A 24,947-nucleotide genomic window follows, 5' to 3' on the forward strand; every position below is an offset into this window, starting at 1 on the left:
CTACATGATGAGCCTCAGTGCAATAACCTCCTGCTTTGCTTCCCCATCTCTGCACAAGTTGGTAAAAAATAAGTTCATTGGAGAAAAGGAGCATGTACACAAGCCAACTCAAGATGAAATATAAATCTTATTTTGCTACTGACTAGTGGGTTCCAGGACTCCAAGGAGTAAAAGTTTATTTTTTATTCCCACCTCTGTCTCTATTCGGATTGGATTCTTGGTCTGCTGTTATAAACCTGTAACAAAACTTCAAGAAGGACATAACTGAATGTGTACAATGCTTTAACGATGAATGATATATAACGTTGATGGGTTAATCACAGTGACATATATAGATAATAAATAACATAACAAAGCACCGATATTGGCTCTGTACTTGTGATCAGCCAGTATGTTATAGGTTCTGACTTAGGGCATCAGAATTGATCTACTGCATGTAGGCAAAAACCAGTATTCTAAACCCCCTGATAGGTATAAAGGATTTTACTGTCGGGTTTTGGTTTTCATTACAGTTTGAAACACTTTTATTACAGTGCTATTTTAAGAAGGACGCATGCATTTAATAAAGATTAGAAAGATTATATTAAAAAGATTAGTTCTTTTAGACCAGACTCTTATATCTGCAGGCTTCAGATCTTTCATAGTTGCGAAAATGTCGGAAGGGGTTTTGTCATTTATTGTGTTACCACATTTAATACGCACTGGAGAGGTCATTGCATTTCTGAAACATAAATGCTCCTATGTCAATATACTGTATGTGTTTTCACAGAGAACATAGATGGTCCTAATTTAGTATGAAGTCTCCAAAAGTATTAAGATGCTACACTGTTCGGGAAGTTTTATTTCTCATTAGCATGCAAATGTGCATCATCATCATCTCTAAAATGTAACCATTTGTAGTAAGAAGAAGTGATAGCAAGTGAGGACGTTTCACAGAATAACCCCTGATGTCAAAAACAGATAACATTGTAAGGAGCACAGATCAGCATATTCAGCACTTTCAAATCTTGTGACTGCACAGGTCAACATCCTATTTTGACTTTCATCAGACATTAAATCAGCTCTGTGGTAGAAAACAAAACAAATAATATTTTTTACAGAACCTGTCATCTCTCACAAGAGTTTTCCACTCGAAGCACATAATGGGATACTGAAGCAACGCATGCAATCTGATTGTTCAGTCAAGCACTACATAGGCAGACATATTAACACATGGGCAATTTGTCCCTTAGTCTATAATAACATAATGTGCATGGTAAGCTCTGATACATAGTCGGATTTTGAGAAGATGAAAATATGCACACACCATCAGTTTACACATAATAGTGTTGTCTTTAAATTAAAATTCATGCAAATCTTTAAATACTTGCAATGTATTACCATCCCTACACTAACCTGAATACGCCTTTTTGATTTAATGTACAACTACCAGTGGACTATTTACTATTTAAGAAACACATGCTTTTTCTTTTTTTTTTTTAACATTAAAACAATATTAGCAGTCATGCTGTATATCAGACAAAGTGAAAAGTGTTTTGGTTTGCTTTATTCAGATGGAATCACTGATCCAAAAATTGATTTATCAATTTCCTTTCATTCCCAGCACATCAAATCACAAGGTGTTTGACCTAGTTTACAAGATGCATCACTCTGCGCTCAATTTGTGCAATTTGACTTTGAGCTATTTACTGCTAATGGCACCGTAATTGCACTTTCACCTGAGTGAGCCCGAAGATAAATGTTGGTGGTTTTCACGAGGAATGCTAATTATTTCTCAGAAGTGTTCAAAAGCCTGCATTACAACTTCCTCAGTTTCTGCCTGTTGATTAGTATTTAAAGCCTTTTAAAGTTTTTTTTCAGGTTTTGCACAGAGAAAGTGAGAGTTTATGTGTGTATGTAGATACACCTATACTGTGCACAGCAGAGTATCATGAACTTAGCTTTCAGCTGGAAGGTGACAGCCTGGTCAGCCTCACTCAGTGGGAATTGCCTTTGCAGTTTTGCCTAGAGGAAAAGTAATGGAACTGGTGTGGTTTAACTGAGCATTGTGGTGGCCACTTTGACAGTCGTCATCACTCAGAAAACCTCTTGTCTCTGTCAGCTGTGTCTGCTTCATCTGCTCTTTTAAATGCCGTTACGGCCTGGAGAGTTGACCATTACTATATAAAGCACTGGCATGTTGCAAATGTTTGTTGGCTGTGTTGTCACATGAGGCACAAATGCGTCGATGTTAAAATTAAGCTATTTATTTTATTTATTTATTTTTTCAGCAGCCATTTTGCTTTAACAGTTTTTCTACAGACCTTCCAGGGTTCTTTTGGAGATAAGATTTGTAAAACATCTGATGCACAAATCATGTGGAGCCATATGTGACTTGGGACTATTTGCCTTAGTGTTGTCTGCTGCTGCATTTTTCTACAGGACAAGAATTGCTCTAGGATGTTCTTAGGTTAATGTGCCTTGAGATTTGTCCACAGAGTGCTGTGCAATGGGCACTAGCCCTTAGTGTGATTTTATACAGTAAGTTAATAGATACTGATGGGGATGTGGATCTTCCTAAAAGCTTTAATCATTCTGTGCTGCTCATTGTAGGGTTATAAGCAGTCTAAATGGAGACATCTATTGGCTAACACTTGGTATATGTAAAGGATTCAAAGTGAGGCCTGATGAAACGAACAAAATATAACGCACCTCTGTCATCTGACACTTTTTGACATAAGCTATGTGAAAACTAGAATTGGAGCAGAACTGGAATTTCTGTAATACAGAAATGTATAGATTTTACCATTTTTAGGCTTCAAAATTACAGCTTGGAAAGGGCCTGTTTTTTTCAGAAGTGTAAACTCTATGATCTATAGTTTATTTTTGATCAATGGTCTGTCCAGCAAATGTTCCCCCTTTGGATCTTCATGTCATTCAAAAGTCTCAGTCCATCCGCTTAAAAAAAAAGAAGTGGTCAATAATGTCGGCTTTAAAAATGTTGCTTCAAGCAATGACTGTAATAGCAGACACCGAGTTCCCTCAGCACATAAATCCTTACACACAGCAGGAACGACATATTTTGAACAAGAAATGATGAAGCTGTAAACATTTTAACAGCTTCTCAACATGTCATCCTTTATACTCCAGGAAACAATCCCATCATTTGATTTATGTCCTGTTTTCCAAAACAAAATCCTCAGTTGGATCTTCACCTGTTGTTTTTAAATATATCAGCATCTCATTTATTCATCTTACTTGTAGGCATCATACCATTTCCCTCTGTACTCTGAATTATTCTTTTGCTGTTCTCACGTTTTTCTTATAGACATTCAGAGAGATTCTGAGTAACTCGGCCCCTTCTATTAAAAGACCATGTTTCAAATAATTATTACATTTATTTATTCCTGCCTTCGATAGGAATTATGTAAATTATGATTCTTTGTAGAAAATTGGGTAATTATTCCTTCCAAGTAAGTAGCTACTTGAAATTGAATAAGACCTATCACCTTTTCCTGAGAGTCACAGAAATTAGGCTGCACAGCAAGACCCGAACATGACTGTGCTGTTGAAAAAATGATTCCACTTTATTATGCTCCTGTAGGGTTCCTAGCACTGTTGCATCTTACTGAGCTGTACCCCACAGTTATTCAGATGGCTCATGCATCTGCAGTGCAAAAATGTGTTACAAGCAGCACCTCCGCAAACTGCCTAATAGAGTCCTACTGTTATCCGGAATATAGAGATAAACACAGGCAATGTTACAGGGAATTAAATATTAATGTCGTGAAGGAGTTCATGGAAGGACAAACTACCTCTTTTTCCTTCATCCCTAAAAATATACTCCTCCTAAGAATACTGTTGTTCATTGTTCCAATGTCACTGTGAAACATATTGGCAAGTAAAATCTGCTTAATTAAACCTTAGCAAGGGAAATGAAGGGACACTACTACTTCCTAAGCAGAATCTGTTTGCTGCCGCTGTTTTATGAATAAAATACCCCAGGGCAGTATATTGAGAAAAACAGTGCATGCTTTGAAATGATTACCTGCATCAGCAGCACATTATTATCATAACAGACATTACAACAGTTAAATTAGGACATTCTCAAAGGTTCTTCATAACCCTGTTTTTACGATTTAAAAATGTAAAGCTTTGCCAGAGGTTGAAGTGTTCGTAACACACTTCACAACAACCGAAATATTTTCCTCAAGTATTACAGCACATCCTTATTCCTTGCTCCCAGCAGGACAAAAAGTCAATAGTCATACAGATTAGTCTATGGCCAGTAAGGATTGGATCAGGTTAATGTGAAGTATGATGCAAATTGATGGGGAAAGAAAAACTGACATAGCATCAGGTGTGAAAACAAGCCCTTCATTTTTGGTGAAGCTTAATGTATTTTTATCTGACACTGAAACTGGAATTTTCTAGGCTATTTGGGAAAGAGTTTTAATGGTGTTTCACACTTTGGCAACAGAGACTGTACACAGTGATTTTAACCATGTAAAACAATACCCAACACAATAATTAATCATGTACCACTATGTCAACAAACTGGGCAGCAACTTAATGTGTTCATCTGAGTGTGTGCTGGGGGTGGAATTGTGGAAGCGGTTCAATTATTGCTAATGAGCTCTGCTTTCTCTAGACACACTGATTCACTGCTGTTTAGGAGACTCAGAACTCCACTAATAACAAACAGAGATTTAATTCCAAACTTGTGGAATTAATGCTTTGGAAACCAACCAACTATTGGTACTGTGTCTGTTTTAGGGGTAATAGCTTTCATGGAGATCCTCGTCTGGTCTAAGGCCCTAATGTGGTTAATCTTTGAAGAGTTAATCTTTTTTGTAAGTCATTTTCAGTTTCAAAGTCTGACGTTTAGTGGACTTCGGGTTGATTTAGGGACAGTAAAATTATTGTCTTTAATACTGTCAGCATGTTGTTTTTTCCCCATTTTTGTTTGCTTGTTATTAAGAGTAAAATCTGTGAAGTATGAAAGTAAGAAAGATTGTCCATTACATTTCAGTGTCTAGTACAATTACAAATCCATGCATGAAACTAATGTTGTTCACTGCTTATATAAATATCTAAGTGTGAATGAAGCAAAACTGGGTGTTATTTGGTATTTGCAACATAGTGCCTTAGAAGCTGTGAGGCTTTTAAAGCCCACACATCTTTTGTTTTTTAATGTTGTGGTTGCTGAAATGTTTTCTTCCTGGAAACAAGAGTCCCTTGTCACTTGTCATTTTGAAAGGACAAAGGATGAGCTCATGCTGTTAGTTACAATTCACTATTCAGCACTTTAATAAGATGTTGTAGTCTCTGAGATTAAAGAAATGGTGGTTAATTACAAGCAGGGTTGAAGTGGGTCTCACTTTCAGCTGGGGACTTAAAAAGTGTAGGGCCAGTGTAAGGTTGCTAAGGAGGCAGTTAAATCTTTAATTTGACCCAGCTCCGAGCCAATAAAAATACATCTGAAAAATCATCTGAAAGCTTTAGAGTTCAGGAAAAAAAAAATATAAAGTCCCACATGATTTGATTTTAATTCAGTCAGTGTATTTGATACATTAGATGCATACTGGTTGTTAACGCTCATACTGTACTTTTAATTGTGATATAACTAATATGTGATTGAATGTCAGCTCAACACTCAGTAAAGCTCAGTATTGTCATCCCACAGTACTGGCTTAAAATAGTATCAACCCACCAGAATTGTATTCCTTTTATTCTCCTGATGATGTCTGTATACCTCTAAAAAAAAATAAAACGGACAACTTTGAAGGCTAAACTCTTTTTTAAATGTTCATTGTCCATGTGTTTGTTGTTATGTTGATTATTATGGCTATAATTACATGTCAGTGTTAAGAACATGAGAGTTCCCATTAGGACTTTTAGTAGACAGGCAGGGTTGGATTGTTGTTCTCCCCAGTGAAGCTGTTTCTGTGCCATGAAGACTTCTTTTCCAGCAGCTAATTTCTCTCTCTCTCTTTTTTGCTTTGTCTTTGCAGCTACATTGGGAACCCTGGAATTCAGTTTGCTGTATGACCAGGAGAACAATGCGCTGCACTGCACCATTAACAAAGCCAAGGTGAGCCACAGTGATGATGACCGTTATACCAATGACATCAATTGCAGGCTTTAAATTCACACATATCTATTTGGTTATTATATTACTCTTAAATAGATATTCAGCATGAAATCCATAAGTCAACCCAGTTATCTGCCTATTCAAGTGTGTTTGGCTGTACTGAATGTATTATGGTGAAGATGTAAATTGTAATGATAAAATCAGCGTTGTTTTAGATTAAACTGAACAAATCTTAGTTTAATCATTACTAGCTGACTGTACAAACTGACAGTTTTTTCTAGATGACTAGATGGCGACTTTACATATTGGGTTTGGTTTTATTGGAGCAAATCACAAGGCTTTTAGATGTGTTGCATTGTTTTGTTTTTGCACAGCCATGTTCAGTCATGCAGCAATGATAATAATCTTTTTTTTTTTTTTTTTTCAAAAACAACTTCCTGTTCGAAGACTAGGCTTATTTTTATGCTTATCAGTCCTACTAATCCCAAATAGCTAGAGAAATTAAAAATGCATACAAAGCCAGGGTCTTAGGAGGCTAAATACAATCTGCAATAACGACAAGTTCAGGAGTGTTGTCCTCTCTGATTCTCTCTTGTGTTGTGACAAAGTGGCGGCTCTGACAGCCATGGCAGCCGTCAGCAGCTATAACTCTTCCTATCTGTCTGCCTGAATAGCTTGTATAGAAGAAAGTGGGCATCAGAGAAGCCAGTCTTGGCAGGGATGCCAGACAGCAGAGTCGGCATCAGGCATCCTGAATCATGGTGGTTGTTTTCTATACTGCTCGGGTCGAGGACTTCGGCTGCTGCGTAGCCAAGCAGGGAAAATACTTTTTTCTACCTTGAATACCGTATCTACCCACTTCTATGCTTTAATTTGTTTACTAAATCTCTTATTGATCTTTCCAACCATAGATTTTATTGTTGCGTTTGCTGCCAAAGCTGCAGTTTCTCCAATAATAATTAAACTGGTATACCTCATTTAAGCATTTCCTTAATGAGATTTCCTTATATTTGTATATTTAACAGTTATTGTGTACAAGGCTTGTATCATCTTTGTGCTGCTAGAATTGTTCTGAAAGATAAATGTTTTTTATTGCAGAAACGGACACAGATAAGAGTCAACAGGCAACATACAGTAACTAAAACAAACAAAAGAGGTTAAAGGATGATACAAAAGGCTGCTAATTCCATAATAAATAAAACATGGAAAAACAGTTACATTGATTTTGAATAAAAACCTCAGTAAATCTGGAATGGAGATAAATTACATTTGACGTAATGAAAGAATGCCTCAGAGTTCAGTTAAAACTACAACATCAAATTATTTTTGTATTATATAACAACATAATATACTACTAAGACTGTTTTAGGGCTTCAGCAGTTGGATAGTTTATATTTTTTTAAATATTATCACATCTTACACATTTAGGATAAAATACAAAGTCTGTGGTTATTTTGGTAACTACGCCAGATAATACTTTGGAATTAAGTATTAAGTGGATAAGGACACAGAACTATGCATTAAGAATGAAGCAGAGTGACAAATAACCATAGACCTCTCTCTTGTTAACATTTAATTAAATACTTCACCTTGACATGTCAACAGGGGAAAATCCAGAACTATTTGATAATTACCTTACAGTGTTTAAATGAAGGCATCTTTTACAAGGTGAAATTGCTGTTGCTGCTTCAGAAAACTTTTCCTTTTTTTCACCATAGGAAACTTCAGGTACTTATCCATGGCACTGATGTTTATTTATTCTAGTTTTTTTTGTTTGTTTGTTTGTTTGTTTTTTTCAATGAAATATGAATCATGAGGCATGTTATCTCATAGGGGTATTTACCTTGTCAAATTGGGCTTTGGTTTATTTTCCCAATCACATCTGTGCTACCAAGCAGTTCACTGCTGGAGGGAGGAAACTGGGGCTTCTTTGAGCAAAGAATGTTTTAGGGTGAATAGCATCAAATACTGTTTCAATTAAGCTTGAGGTCACATAATAATTAGCAGCAATGACGATTTTGGCAGCTGTCATTAAAAAAAAGGATCAGGAAAATAGTAGTTAATGTCTGTTAAGTCAATATTGTATAATGGTATTTTTTACCATAGATATGTGTATCATTATGTGTTGCTTTATGTACTAGAGACCTTTAACCACCACTGATTGCAGCTCTCCAGATTTCCCATTCTCACAGAAAAGCTTCATGCTTAAAATAACTAATGCTTTGATCAATCTCCATCAAACTATTTTGAAGACAATGAAAACGCACAGCTCCTAAAACATAGAAATAATAAATCACTAGAGTTAGTAAATTATATCATTATTGAAATTCAAAGTAATACTCCAGCCCTTGGATCTAATGTACTTCGTAAGAGTCCAGATAAGAGTGGCAATAAAATAAAAGGTATTTATCAAGCCCTTTAAATCTAAATAAAGGACAAAGATATCCATTAAGCCATCAGTGGCATTTGACAAACCTTCTCCCTCTGGACAATATGAATTCTAATATATGAAATTGATGACAATCCACAATCAGACATTAACTTTAACAAGAGGTGTTAAGTCTTGACTCAGTTTTTACCTTACTAATGTCACTCCATTTGTAGTTTCTCTGTCATAGGCTACACACTGCATTAAGTAAATCAGACCACATCCATTGTAATAGCTCACAAGACAGAAATAAGCCTATTTCAGCCCCTTTATAGAGGATATAATTGATTTAAAAGGAAATAGATGCAAATGGACAGAAATAGCACAGAGCTAACAGCACTTCCTCTACATGGTCTTTGTCTTCATTGCCAGCAGTAATAAGGATGTGTAGGATCATGATGGCTCAAACACAGACTACAATATTCAGTCTAAATCTCAGCCTTTGGGGTGTTTCACTCAGAGTAGACGTTTTAGTGAATTGTACAGAAGGACTGGATAAAAATAGATTTGCTCCTTGTATTTCAGTATAGGTAAAACAAAAAATGTCACTAGTTTTAACAAGGTGAGTGCTGTTCTTATTGTGCCAGTCTTTATTTTGACATACTGAATTCCCATTTGAAATAAGATGCTAGTGTGAGGACAGCAGAGCACATATTGTAGTTGCACAGAGAAAAATATTTCAGTCATCTTTGCTACACTGACCACTGCTCAGAAATCTCACTCACCCTTTTCACAAAATCAGGAGAAAATGGCAGGGCAGTGCTAAAAAACTACAAAGCCAATAATTGAGATGATCAATATCCGTGATGTCAATGGATTCTTTGTGATTCTGGCACCTGGGGAGGTGTTGGGTATTTGGTTGAGATTTTTCAAATGTGAGCAGAGGTTGGTTGGGAAATATATTGCATGTTAAGTGACCATGATCATAACAGACCCACTGACACTATGTTTCCAATTACATTATAAAAGTCATTGCTTTCCTTGAAATCATGTTGGATGATTGAGATCTAAGTGCTTCTTCCACCAGCCAGTTCACTCAGTGCTACATATCTTCTCCATGTCTGGCAAGATTTTAAAAATAATCTGCTATGTAAGAAGTGCCATAAATGTAGCCCAAAGAATGAATTAACAGTTGGTCTTTAAATTGTGAGTCTATGTCCCCACCTTGTTACGATGCTTTACAATGAAAGCTTCCCACAGGTGTAGAAATGGAAAGTTCTTAATGTAGTCCACGGATTTTGCCTTTTAGAGCTGCTACAAAACTACTAAAATCTTAGCATGCCGTCCCCAAACACACTTGGCCAATTTTATTATTCTCTTTCCCAGACTGACTTAAAATCAATATGCTTCATTTTCAGATGTGCTCACATTTTCCCTCCTAGAAACAGAAAATAGAAAAAGTATTTCACAGAGGGTTGCAGTCCATGTAGTATACACTCATAAATATCTGCCTATATGTATAAGTTTGTCATCACATCTTAATTTACAATTATGACTAAACATAGCCTGTTCTAACTAATGAAATGCAGAGCATCATGTTCTTGTCATATTGTTCTTACTGAATGCGTCACTAGTTAAGAGTTAGAAACCCTTGAGTTCATTAAGTGAACCTCCAGTTTGGAGGTGTGGGTTAGACATTTTAATTTGGCTGTTCACAAGATGCGTCTGCTGGTGTGAACCAAGCATCTCAAATAAGAATTGTTGATTTGCATTAAGATAAGATAAGAAGATAAGAAAACCTTTATTTGTCCCGCAGTGGGGAAATTGCGTTGTTGTAACAGTATGTACAGTACACAGCAGAGTGCCAGAAGTAGCAAGATGTGAGATAAATAAGAAATTCAAAATATTAAAAAATACTAAGTGGAATAAAACTATGAAGCTACAAAAACTATAAGTGGGTAGATATGTGCCTATGGATATGTACAGTATATGGACATATATGGATAAATAAATAAATGCCAGGTAAAGTGACTGCAGTATATTGCACTGATGGTGATTCACCTTATAATACAGTATTGTACATGATTACAGGAGATGGATGACAAATGTACAGTTAGTAGTGTTCATTGTAGAGTCTGACAGCAGCAGGAAGGAAAGACCTGCAGAATCTCTCCTTCACACAGCCAGGGTGGATCAGTCTGTCACTGAAGCTGCTCTCCAGGGCAGACAGAGCGTCCTGCAGGGGGTGAGACTCATGGTCCAGCATAGATGTTAGTTTAGCCAGGATCCCACCTCCCTCACTGAGTCCAGAGGACAGCCCAGGACAGAGCTGGACTTCCCTATTAAGCTGAAATTGGTTAGAGAGTAATTCCAAAGATTTTATATATTCATCAGTCCACAATTAGAAAAACTGCATATAAATAGAGATGATTTAGTAGTGTGGTGACTCTCCCTGTAACTATAACTGGGTATCAAGGTGAGATAAGATTATTCCAAAGGCACAACAGAGAATAACTGTTAAGGGAGTAAAACTATTGTAGCTGCCCAGACTTTAACCCAGTAGCTGAGCTTATTGCTGCTAAACCATTGTGTTTAATGGATATGTTTAATAAAGACATGAAACATTATAATTGTTTGTGCCTTAAAAGTTTAATCACACTGTCTGTGATTGTGACTTAGATGATCACATTTCATGACCAACTCATGCATAAAAATCAGTAAATTCTCAGGGGTTCAAATAAGTTTTGTAGTGAGTGAAAACTGTTCTGTTGAATGTTAGAATCAAACCAAAATTTATTAACTACTACAAGTTATTTGAATTACATTATCAGAGGCAAATCCACATCTTGGGATACAAGATCCACAGTGGCAGTTAGAAAATAACACAGTGTGTGTTATAAAGTTACTAGTCCATTAATCCTTTTGAAAGCATTATTTGAAGCTTTTGTTTTCTTAGCTTTCCTGATGCAAACGTAAAGTAGAGCTGTCCTTTTTCAAATCTGGTCCTCAAGTAACAGGTGCCACCTCCTTTAGCTTCTGTTACTTCAACTGAAAAAATAACTCTCCACTCCCTCATGTAATAACATTACACTGCACCTAAAAGCAGGCAAAACAAGATTTGTGTACTTCGATTCTACTGCAGATATTCTCATAGGTTGTTATTTCTCACCACATGACCACACAACCATAAGATTATCTGAAGAAGTACTCCCCGCAGGAAGCCCATCTGTATGGAAAGATGCAGTGTTTGCTTCTGTGCCACTGTTCCGGTTACTCAGCTTCGTAGGACCTGAAAAAAATACAGACCAGTTAACAACCTTACACCTCTATCTAAAAAACAATTGTCAAATGTTGTAGTTCACTTACCCAGAATTTCAACAATCCTCCCAGCATCACTGAAAATAATAAGCAACCTATTAGCCCCTGACAAGTGCTCTGTGTCAACCATCAATCTCCTGGACCGCAGATACAGCAGCCTGAATGGCTTGCAATACTTTTGGCACTGTTGGCATCCACTTCACTGCTCCTAAGTGATTTCACTCACACCTGACTTTTCTAATTTATCTTAGCTGGCAGCCAGTCACAGCAGATCTTGGGTATATTTTACAGTTCTTACATCTTTTACTGCCTGCTGCTTGTTCATCATTTAGAATAATTTGTTTTGGTTTCTGCAGACCTATATGCACATCAATAAAACATGAATCCTGAGCGTTAAAAGTTTAAAGATGGATAACTTTTTTTCGTATCTTTTCGTCTTTTGTTGGTTACGGCAGCATGACTTAAGGAATGATGAATAGCAGTCAGTCAGACTGTCTATTGATCTGAGCAGTTTCATATATCACAAAGGCTGCTGGTCAGATTGCTATGAAATTGCTGTGGATATTCCAAATGTTAGTCTTAATATTGATACCAGCAACCAGCACTGGTGAGTGAATGATGGGCAAATGTAGCAGTAGCAAGGCTCATCTTTAACTGACGGCAAAGTCCACTGTGATATTTCCTGACCTGGCCAAACAAACAGTGCAGCCCAGGAAGCAGGGACTTGTGGGGGTTAGTGGGTGACCCATGTAGCCCCCTGCCATTGAATTAATCATAGATTTTCATAGGTTCCAGGAAAATCTACACAGGCTAAAAGGGGCCTTTTGCCTTTTTCATTGGCAGCTTTATCTTCGGATTGGTATATTGAGGTGCCCTGATTGCTTCCTGCATATAACAGTCTAAGCCACTAAACAGGAGTGAGGATTAGGTTGTTCAAGCCTGTGTTGTAAAACTTCAACCAAGATCAGTTGCTTTTCCTAAATCAAACCAAGTTTTTTTGAGTGCTTCTACCCATAAAACTGTTAACATTGCTATAGTACGTTTGACTGTAGAAAACAGCTAATGAAATGTTTCCACCATTTTGCAGAACATTTCGTGACTTTGCAGATATGTTAATGAAAAATGTTTTCTTGTGGTTTTGATAACGAGACAAAGTAGCAAGCAGTTCGTGGAGGCTGTATTAGGCACAGTGGTTCATAATCACAGCATTTCTGGAGACTGCTGTCTGCGGTGTATTTAAATACCTGGGCAGTCCTTGCAATGACGAAGGAAGCGTTGCAATTTTAAAAATGTAATGTTTATACTGAGCATAAAAAAACCTTGTTACCATTAATGTTTCAATGCAGAGTTTGATATTCTTTCAGTACTTGCTGGTGACAGCATGTCTTGAAATATGGATGTTTTGCCTTCATTTTGTAAGTGTAGTTAAGCCTTGCCATGTCCTTCTCCATCATCCCACATATATTACTCAGCTGCATGCTGTATTTTCATAGAAAAGTTTTCTGCCCTTGTAAATGAATCAGACACTGTCAGTACTCGGCTGCGGATCCAAGACCTGTTTATTCAGAACCGTCTACACTACAACCTGTCTTAACACTTCACTGCAGTATTTCATTCTCTTCTTTCTCCTGCAGACTGACCTTTCATTGCCCAGTACGCCCACACTTGAGTAGGAGCCCACAAATACCCTGGCACTGTTTTCTTGGAGATGTTTTGGCTCTTTTGTATTCATTATCCTTGTTTGTATCTGTGTTTTGTGCCTCTGGTTTCACATAAAGAGGTTTTACAAAACAGCTCGTCCTCCTCTATAATCCCTGCATTACAATCAATGGAAAAAGATCTGAGAAATGCTTTATTTATATTGTTCAACATGTCACATTTCAGATCTAAAAATTGATGAAATGCCATGGAGACATTCCCACAAGGATATTCAGAAAGGATGAAATGAGTAGCTGCTATGTCAGTGTGGCAGTAAAATCAATTGTCATTCTCATTTTAACAGTTAATGCTGAAGCTGTTAAGCCTGGGGCAGCATAAATGCTCTAAACAGTAAATTATCAGTGGTATTTGTGAACTGTGGCATTTTTTGTTTTTAGATAGTATATTGTTATGTTTGTGTCCTCAGCTTAAATGAGTCCAATTCAGGGTTGTAATGGGTTGGAGCCAGTCCTAGCTGACATTAAGCGAGAGGTTGGCTGCACCCTGGGCAGATCTCCAGTCTGTCACTGGGCTGACACATAGAGACACACAAAACACATTCACATTCAATATTTTTTTGCAAATATTCTTATTTTATTTGCTAAGACAAAGATGAGAAGGTGAATTAATGAATTGTGTGTCTGTGTGTAGCTGAGAAGCCACAAAATGTATGCTTTGCAGTCATCACCCTAGGATCTTATTTCAGCTGAAGAAATCTGAACGAATGAATTACAACGTGTGGTGAGGTCTATTTACTTTACCAACAGATTTTTCAAATTCAATAGGACTTTAAACAATATTTTCTTCTCAGACTTTTTCAACCAAAAACATTTCAGCAGCTGCTCTGAGCTGTTTAACCCAAACCATTTTCAAAAGAATTCAGACTGCTTCTGTATGTTGTTGCTGTTGTTTCCATCACAGTTTTTGTCTTGTTTTATTTGCAGCTTAAATTTAATTTTCTTTTCTTTTTTTTTTTTATCTCCACCTTATTCTTTTGCATGCACTGATCGTCTCTGTGTGTTGGTGCTTTATGTCAGCTTCCGGTCCCCAGATACAGAAAGGTAAGCTGCTGAGATAAGCTCAAATCCTAACCAGTCTCCACTAATCAATACTTTTATCCAACCAATGTCCAAACCCATTAAACCCTGATCGAAACCATCACCAATCCTTAGCTAACCTTGTCCGATGTCCCTTTCATTACCATTGTAATGGGATTTCATTACTTTGCAACAAAACAAAGTAATGAATTCTGTGAATAACTCCTCGATACTTTAAATACTTCAGCAGTAATTAATTTAAGTGGACAGAAAGGTCAACCAATTTACTAATTAATTAATGATAAACTCCATCCTTAAGTACAAAATACTAACACACATCATCAGTCAGTATCATTTGGCTAATAAAGTGGTGTTACCTATGTTCCTGGTTAAACCAGCTTAGTTTTGCACATACTGCAGGTGAGACACATAAAATGATGTCATTGATACTTAAAAAATGCAGAATAAAATTGCTTAGTTTGCTGGTGTGGTGTTGACCACCTTTTTTTGTGATACACAATATACACTGTACACTGAAAAAATGTTTAATTGGCAAAAGTGGTGCAATAAATCTGGCACCAGCCCAAAAAAAAAATAAAATATAGAAAATTTTAATGTACTTGTCAAGGCATCTTTGTATTCTTCCTTTTTCACCACCCCACATACACTATAGTGTAAACTTAGTTCAAAATTAGAATTGGGAGTGAAATAGAGTGGAACATAGATGACAAGCATATTACCTCCCAATAGTTGTTTGAAGTGATAGTTTAGTTTGTCTCCTTGGTGCCAGAAATCACAAATCTCCTTTCCTGCTGTGTTTACCCACCAAATCACTATATTATCAGTGACATGTCTGGCATTGAAACTATTGTGCCCCCGCATGACCCTGTAACACAACCTCCACACCTCTCCCTCCTTAAACCTCTTGATCAACAGCCGTGACATTTATTGGTAATGAATGAGACCCATCTGCCGTCTTTCCATATTAACTACTTGCATCACTCCAAGATCTCCTCAAGTAGCCATGGCCTAAGCACCTTGACTGTTCTCAGGTGGCCCCAGAAGTATTAACCTCTTCTTTAACATGACTGCGGGGTCAGCTGTCCCTGGATGAGATCAATGCCCTGTCTCATCCATGCTGTTATGTGATGCACGGAGTGAATAATGCTTCTTCCGTCTGCATGTTAGCAGGCCAGTCAGTTATGGTAATGAAGACACATGCCCTGGCCGATGAAGAGCTGAGGGCACTGTGAAAAATAAGCACCTGTGTGGGACATATGGCTTGGAAAGTACGCATGAACTGAATCTGCTCAAATAAATTGTATGTTTTAAAGGTTTATATAGGAGTAAGGTGAACCTTTATTGATTCACATTAGGAAATAATACCACAAGAAAACTAAAGGTAAACATAAAAAGAGTACATACTACATAAATACTCCCCAAAAAATGTACCCCACCGTGTTACAGACACTTGATAAATGTACATTATAGGAAACGGATGTACTGCTCATCTTGCCCTGACTTCTTCTACTGGTAGAGACCAGTAGAAAACAATGTTTTCCTCCAGGTTTTTTCAAAAGTGTGACGTTTGCAGGTAGCAATCTTACCTGGATTGCTAGGATTAGATAGGGTTAAGCTTGGATTTCATGCAGAGGGTGTGTGAACCTTGCAACTTTACTGTGAGCACTACTGAAAAGCTGTTGTGGGGCAATATATACCTCCAAACTGAAAGGCTGGCTTCTTGTGAAACCATTTCCTTTTTCCAAATATAGAAGATGAGATATGTGGTAGCTCTGGAGTTGCAGAGTAATGTAAATTACTGATTTACTGCTGTAAATTTAAAAGTAAATCTTTCTCTAACAGGATGAGCTGGTATATGGAAATTTTGTACGAAATTCACACCAATTCAGATGAGTTTGAGTTCCTCCCAATGCTGAGCACATTGGATGAAGACCTACTACCTCCAGTGCTTCTGGAGGTCTGTCCAGAAGAGATGCTCATTTTTTCTGTAGCAGTGAGGTTGGTGATGAGTGGGGATGCGTTGCCAGCACAATGCCCAAACCTTGCTTGAAGCACCAGATGGTCTCCCGTCCAAGTACTAACCAGACCCAACCCTGCTTGCTTCCTGATGTTGACAAAGTCAAACTTGACCAGGGTAAAAAAAAAAATCATATGACTTAGATTTTATCCAGGTAACTGTTACGTAGTCTATTCTTATTTAAAGTTAACAAAGTTGGATGTTAGCAGGTGAATTCAGTGAAGTTTCCTACTCATTATGATGTTTTCATTTCAACTCCTGCTCCAACTCAACACTATCACAGATGCCAGGCCCCACTACGCTCCTCACTTCCTCTGAAAGATGTCATAATTCCCAAAACAAAGAGAGCTCAACTTCATTTCACAGCATTTATAGGCTGTAATTCACTGGAGCTGTTATGAAAGAGCATGTATGAGATGGGAGGTGTGTGGATACACTGATGCATGGTCATTTATCTTCGGCCCTCAGTAATTATGATCAACCGAGTATTCAAAGTGTGCTCGCGTAATCAGAAGCAGGACACAGCTGTCTGTTCATCCCAGTCCAACTCCACATAATTTGCCTCCACTTAAATGATAGCTCAGGTGTTAGCTGAAGTCAACAATAGAGGTGGATGAAGACAGCACATTAACCTCTCCAATCATGTCTCATGGTCCCAATTCCGTGGCTTTGTATGGAAAATTTCACTGAAAAGTATGGCTGAGTATCAGAAAGAAATACAACATGGAAATGAAAGTCAAAGCACAAGGAGTTTCAGGCAGAGTTCCAATTTGAGAGACATTAAGCTTTGAAATGATTTATGATCCTTTTTTGCAAACATAAGTAAAACCAGTGTTCATATTTCAGATCAGGCAAATATTCTCCATGTTTAGTTCGCTCAGGCTGCTTCTTAGATAAGGGAGGAGAAAATAACAAACAAGATTGAGGAGAAAGGGTCACGGCTAGCACAGAGATTGAGGTTGCAAAGTGAATGTTGACTGTGCTGTATCGCCTTATTTTCATGAGACACTGCGGACAGCACAATCCCTGTGCTTACTGCTTTTGCTGTTTTTCCAAACAGGACTACCAACATGCCTCAGTGCATGTATCTTAGCTGTCTGTATCTGTAGCTTTTTAATTTGAAAAACTTGAGAAAGTGTTTGCCACTTCACTAATGTAGAACTTGGCTTTCATCAACAACACACCACAAACTGCTCTCCTGAGAGACCGAAATGACATTTAATGCAAGCTGAGTCTGGAGACTAATTTTCATGTTGCCCAACCTTAGCTCAGCTTTTGATACTGTGATTCACAGAATATTCACTGACAGGCCTATGTGGTTCTGCTCTTAACTAGTTTCTGTCATTTTTCTCAAATGGCCATTTTTCTGTGATGGTTGTTGATGATACAGTATGTCTGAGGCTGTTGTTTTGATTTTTGCTTTCAGTCTTGTGTAAATCTCGATTTACATGCTATTTTTATGTCTTTAATTTTCATTTTTATGGAGATGACACCTAAAGGACAGCCTGGACCCTGTGAAAAGCTAGATACCTCAAACCCCCTAAAATTAAATGAAAGTTGAACAAGGTATTTATTATTGGCCCTGAGAGTGCTCAGACGAATCTGCAGCAGTATCTCTCTAAGACCTTTAGGTATCACAATTCACTGATGTCTGGATTTGTCAATTCGCATTGAAGCACTTGTTCAGTCAATTGTTCAGTCAATTTTTTCAGCTACAGAACATCTTGAAGGTGACACATATCTTTTAAATACGAATAATGAATCCATTTATTTGCATCCTCACCACTGACCTTTTTTAATTTTTTATACTCCAAGCCTCAGCCTTACATCATCTGCAGATGGTTCAAAGTGCTGCAATCTGTCTTCTAAAAAGACATGGTGCAGGGATCACATTGCTCCAGTGCTGGCATCTTTCCACTGGCTGCCAGTAGAATTTAGATTTCAATATAAAATTTTGGTTATTGCTCAGTCAGGCGCTACAGCTACAGGCTCTGCCATCCCTGAGTACATTTCGGAATTGCTGTGTCAATATAGAAACTGATTGACTAACCAGTATCTACTGGATGTACCAGCAGCTCAGCTTAAGATAAAAGGAGCTTGAGTATTCGCTGCCTTTCTAACTAAACTTTGGAACAGTTTCATAATTTAGATTATCTAGTTCAAGTGACACCTTAAAAAATTTTTTTTACATTTTTAACAGCAAAAGTGACACTGGCTGTTACAATAAATGTTTTTATGTTTATTTATATTTCTGTTTTGTACATGATGGCATGCTTTTTCGATGTGTTTGAAAAGTTGAAAAGTGCCATATATATAAAGCTTTCCTTAATTACATCATTTTAATGAAAGAAATGCTCAAAACCATCTGGCAACTCACGACTTCACAACTATCTAAATCAATTTCTCTAGACATAGAGATGTCTGACTAGGAGGTCACCATTCTACCACAGCTTTCATGAAAAAGAAACAAATGCTCTGGGCAATGTTTCAATGTACATTTTGATCACAGAATAAAAATGAGTACTTGTGGTAAGCATTGTGCAACATCACTGATTACTTTTATTGACTACTATCTATCATCATTATATTGACTACTATCTATCATTATTACCTCTCATGCGTGTAGTCAACAGCCAGCATTAATTGCATGTTGACTGTAATCTGTTGAAAACATTCACATAAACATTTACTGTAAAGGTGATAATAGTGTAAGCTACCTAACACTGTAATATATTGTTCACGTTGCCTGGAAATGTTATCAGGCTAATCAGAAAATATGTAAGAGTGGTGCAGGCTGTTGAAAATATTAAAGTGAAGACTTTAATTTCACTTCAGTGGGATTTTACACACTAAATTCTAATTAAACAATTTTAACTGTCTATCCTGATGAAAGGAGTTGATCAAAATATTGATATGCTCCGCTGAGTCACCTTGTACTGATCAGATAAACTGACCGACCAGTGAGAGTGGTTGTTTTTTTTTTTTTTTTGCCTCATGTAATACTAGCCATTTTTAAAAGATATAAATGTTCACAGAAAATTATTCTTTATCAGGAAAGTGGTCAGATAGTATCATTAGTAGCTGCAGTTTTCATTGTGGTTTTAAAAATGCATGTTTTGCATGCTCAGTAATATTTTTCAAAAAATAGCCCATATTACTCAAATTACACTAGAGACATTATTAATGGAAGTTGCCTGTTTATTAGTGTTTTTAGGCTCAAATGACTTTTTATTTTTATGTTTTTTTAGCATCAAACTTATGTCACCACACACGTTTCTCGTTTCTTAATTACCTTATAAATGAGAGATGTAATGGCTACAATATTAACCTATTTAGCTAATATCATTTTATTACAATGAACTTACTTACTTACTGTATATCGATGTGCATCATAAAGATTTCATTGTTTGTTTTTATAAGCTATGATGGTTTCTTCACTATCTATTCTTGAGATGTCAGAGAATGAAGTGCATCCAACACTGTGCATGTGTTATCAAAATGTGAACTTGTTTATGACAGTCAGCTAAGAAATGACTGTCACTGTGGCTCTATTTTGTGCAGACAGGATCTAAAACAGTAGCGTTGCCTTATTAGAGACACAGTTGATGTGTAATTTTGCTGCCAGTAATTCCTGCTGAGTGCTGGGCTTTGAGCCGAGCTACTCTATTAAGTCTGATAATTGTGGGTGAATAGACATCATGTTTATTTTGTTTTTTTCTTTTTGGTTTATTAAAGAAAGAACCATAAAGACAGTGAACAATTAAAATAATGTCACTAGGCTGATATTAAAGACATTTCTTTTTTGCATAATGTCGGCCTTCAGTGATGTGAATTCTTTTATTTTCCAGATGAGAAATGAAATCGTTTTTATTTGCAATAATAAAGCATTGGGGTTTTTAAGCGTTATTAACCTTTATGCTTTTTATTAATATGTATGTCTTATCATTTAGGGTGCCTAATTTCACTGTGTATATTCTTCTCTGTGGGATGCTGTATAATAAATGGTCACATTTTAAAGCCTCACAAAAATGATGGTTGTTTGCTATCTGCTAACAACAAACTGGGATTCAGTGCATTAAGCATTAAAGGTGCAAGTGTACAGAGGTGGTAAATATTGCAACAGTACCTGACATTGCCTTTTCTAACTAAAAGACCACAGCAAAAAGAATTTTTTAACATGTTGTGTATGCGCTGTAGGCCACAAAAACGTCCTCCTGATGCTTTCTCTAGATTATAAATATCAAACATGAATCTTTCAGGACAGCTCATCAACAAACTGTAATGTGGCTCGCATTCCTTCCTCGATCTGTTGTGCCGTCCCTAAGAATCAACATTCACACAAGGTTAAATCAATTGTAGAAGAGAAAAAGATGGCAATTAGTCACTGCCAGTAGCTTTAATAGACCAAAATATGTTTTACAGTATACCCATCAGCCTGCTTACACTTCAGGTTACATCTGTAACACACAGGTAGCTGCTGAGTAGTCAAGTGGAGGTAACACCTCAAAATTAAATTTTAGTTTGTGTCTTAGTTCATAGAAATAAAGCTCTAAGGACACTTTTCTTCTGAAATTGACATTATTTTCTAGCTCTCTCATATAGTCTTAGTATCCAGCAAATATTTAACATATTTTAGATCAGAGAGTGGGTCTCTGTGTGAAGCTGTATATCATTTTTCTTTTTAAGTTTTAGAAATATTACCACGTCAAAGCTTTTTAGCAGAGCCACTGTTGCTATCTTTAGATGTTTTTAAAGAGATTTTGAAAGATTATATGAATTATTCTATCTCTACACAAAGAGGTAGACTGTCCAAACATTGCTGACTGTTATTTGTGAGAGTGTCACCTGACAGCAATAACATGCTCATGGCCAAAACTCTCTACTAAAAAGGAGTTTGCAACCTGAGTGAGTGTCTCATCACGTAAGGTTAAAGACTAAAACGTTAAAGTTCGCCGTGTGCTTTTTGAGTCGATATTCTGACTTTTCAGAATTTCAGATCAGAATAATATTTACCCAGCTGCAGTTTGTTTCAGCGCTTCTGTTTATTTGCCCTGCGTTACACATTGGAAACCCTTTTCACTGTACTCAATGAGAACCCACACGGTGTAGTTGTATTTGGTCAGTGTATGAGTGACCTTTCCATCCCATTCCTGCTTTGAGTCTCATTGATTTGCTCTTCACAGGAATGCTAAGCCTTTGTTTTGTTTAGTTGGTTCCCCTATTCACACAAGTGGTTTTCAGGCTGAGTCTATCCAGCTGAGGTGGTGCTATACTGGATGTCTTAAACATTTGATGTGATGATTCACAAGTAACATGTACAGTGCATATCAACAAATATAGAAAATCAATGTGCAAAGGAAAAAGGAGACAAAATATCTGCACATGGAATAGCTTCCTGATTGGAAGCTTACAATAGTACAGTATGTGACATTTTGAGCTGTTCTTCAGTCATAACTTTGATGGGTCTTTGACCTTTTCTTCTGTGTAGAGATGAGTCATGATAGCCTTTGTTTGACCGATGTTGGCTCATGGAAATGTACCTTTTTGGCCTCAAAAACTATTTAGTAAATTAGGCTTAAAATAGACGTTCAAATTTAATTCAGTTTGATAACATTCATGGTCTTCAGATGATAAAGCCTAATGTTATTGTTGGCCTCTTGACCTTTTGCATCAGCCAAAGGTCTAGTACAAAATTCTTATACAAAACTCAGACTTTTGTGTCATTGTGTTCTTCTGTTTCCTCCCCAGGGGCTCAAACCAATGGACCACAATGGGCTGTCAGACCCCTATGTCAAGTTGCACCTACTACCCGGCGCTAGTAAGGTATGTATCATGTTAATTAATACTCAATCTGGCAGGACTTTTTCTTTTTACTTTCCATGACTCTATCAGTTTTATCATGAGTGATACAGTATTTACTTCTCTTCCTAAACAGAGTGATTAGTATTGCATTGACCTGCTCCTTGGTCTTACTTATTTATTAAGTAAGATAAAGATAAATATTCAAAAACTAACTTGACAGGATCAGGCTAGCTGCTTGTACATGCCTCAAGTCTTTATGCTAAACAAAGCTTACTGTTCCTTGACTCTAGCTCCAATATAACACCTCTAACACACAAACAAGAAAATGATATTAACCTTGTCATCTCATTTTTGGAGCAATTGTGAATCACCATACTTATTAATTCTTTAAATCACAAAAAACCCCAAACAAGACACAGTATAAAGAGATAATAGGAAGATGAACTTGTGAAGGGTGTAATAATAAGCAAAGAGCAAGGACCACTCTGTGATGCCAGAGAGCTTTAAATGCCACTTGGTGTTATTTCAGTCATTGGAAAGACAAGGTGTGTCCTTAAGTGAATTAAATTCTTTGACATTTTTAAAATAGCTTTACTGGGGCAACAAAGTCCCAGAAGATGTGGTTTTCAGGAATTTATCTATTTGAAACTCACTGTTTCTTGTGGTTTTCCCAGGGTTGTGAAATAGATAAGAACAGAATGCTAATCATCTATTTCAATGTTTGGGGAGGGCCAGATTATGTCAGTGCAAGTCTTCATCAGGGTAAACAACATTAACCGAGTGACCTAATGTACCCACTTACCAATGATGTGCCTCTTTTATGAAGACCTTGCCTGAGCTTTGTCCTGCTCAGTGTTGCAAGCTGACGCACCTGAAGAGGCGGAACTTATCTCTTGTATAAGAGCCAAAAAAGCTGTCATACTTTTGGTCTCCACAACAGACCCCCATCACTGGTCATTTGTTTATTCATTTATTTAATGCGGATCCAATCATTTGAATTGAAGATGTGACTTAAATACAATTCTCAGTACAAAATGACTCACTGGTTAAATTACGTAAGAAAGTGAATTCTCTAATTTGCTTGCATCTGACAGCAGTCCTTGAGGTTGATTTAATCCTTTCATTAAATTGCTTTAATGCAGATCCTATGAATGAGTACATTCTACAAAAGCAGCTTATTGAAAGCTAAAGCTGTGCGATTATCCATCTACCTGACCCACATCTCCCTTTCTAATACCTTTCCACACTCATCTGATTTGTTCTTTTGATTTGAACGTTGTAATTGCTTAATACCTGCTCTTGCCATAGAACCTCTGTTTTAACTTCAGACCACTGTTATGCCTGAGAGGTTATGTAAATGAACAACTGATGAATCTAACTTTGTAATATACTCATTTCCAATAGTGTATGATTTTCACTGGGTTGTTCTTGAAAAATTATCTTTAAGTTGATATTCTAAGAGATCTGTTAAGATAAATGCAGATCTAAAGAAATAGATTAATAAACGGTGCACAACGATTAATACGCAGAGGGAGCAGATTGGTAAGGTGTGCATGCAATTTTCTGGCCTGCCAGATGTACACAACGGAAAGGCACATCATTTGTCAGCAGTGACAACTGAGAAATAAAAATCTAATGTAGCCTAGTGTACATCTGGATCATTTATTATTTAATATTTTTGAAGTTTTGAGAATAAATTTGCATGTCCCACTGTATTGGTGCACACCATATAGCAATCTCAGAGTTCCAATCTGCAACCATGGTTTATTAATCCACTTCCTCAGTTTAATAATCTGTTCTGCCTGTATATTAATCCATGTGTACAGATTGCCACATAAATATTGTTTCTAACACATGCATATGCCATGCTTTACTCTTATCTGTGGCACTTTGTCCACTTTATGCCCAGCCAGACAATGTGCTAAGATTGTTACTCTGCAGTCTATGTACAAAACAGTGTTAACAATCAGTCTCTTCATATTTGACTGCAATAATTTACTGATAGTTTCTTGTGTCTAGTCACTGATGGTGCTTTGTTGTGACATAACTTACTTTCCTAAATTTTTAAAATTAGTTAATTAGTGACAATGCAAAGATAAAGTTGTGATTATTAACATGGGAACCTCTAATTTGCCATTCAGTAAGTGAGAAAGCCCCCTGATGACTGTAATGAAACAGTAGCGCAATAATTGTGACACAACACATGGAATAGGCCCATAAAACCAATTATCAGTCTGACTGTTGTTGGTTTGAAATGGACAGCTTCTCCCCTATAATCACAGGATTTGAAGGAGCATCCATCAACTGCAGATATTATCTGTGATCCTATCTGTCCAACACATTTGGTCCAAAGCAAAATTTTACGACAACTAGAAACCAGATGCCTATAAATCCTCTGATTTAAAAGATGTGATCAATGCATTATACCCAAAAATAAGCAAATGTTATTTGTCAAGAAACAGTTTTTGGTGTATTTTCTTACTTTGGACAGAGCCAGACTAGTTATTACCCCTGCCTCCAGTCTGTATGCTAAGCTAGGCTAAACATATTCTGACTCCAGCTTCATAGTTTAAGTGGAAGGCCACCAATTTTACATGTCGAAGTCTTTTTTAC

At 36.9% G+C, this 24,947-nt stretch overlaps 1 protein-coding gene across 3 annotated transcripts in view; it reads left to right on the plus strand.

Moving 5' to 3' along the window:
• The window catches only part of doc2b (double C2-like domains, beta), an 86,810-nt gene that overhangs the window by 36,147 nt on the left and 25,716 nt on the right, over window positions 1-24,947 (plus strand). For 2 of the 3 annotated variants that reach the window (XM_026329177.1, XM_026329179.1), the window contains exons 2-4: window positions 5,994-6,073; window positions 14,495-14,518; window positions 22,281-22,355. In XM_026329177.1, coding sequence (XP_026184962.1) covers window positions 5,994-6,073; window positions 14,495-14,518; window positions 22,281-22,355 — 179 coding nt within the window. The remainder of the gene's footprint in view (window positions 1-5,993; window positions 6,074-14,494; window positions 14,519-22,280; window positions 22,356-24,947) is intronic. The other variant, XM_026329178.1, reaches the window with a different exon arrangement.

Source organism: Mastacembelus armatus, chromosome 14, assembly GCF_900324485.2.
Source record: "Mastacembelus armatus chromosome 14, fMasArm1.2, whole genome shotgun sequence".
Taxonomy (NCBI): domain Eukaryota; kingdom Metazoa; phylum Chordata; class Actinopteri; order Synbranchiformes; family Mastacembelidae; genus Mastacembelus; species Mastacembelus armatus.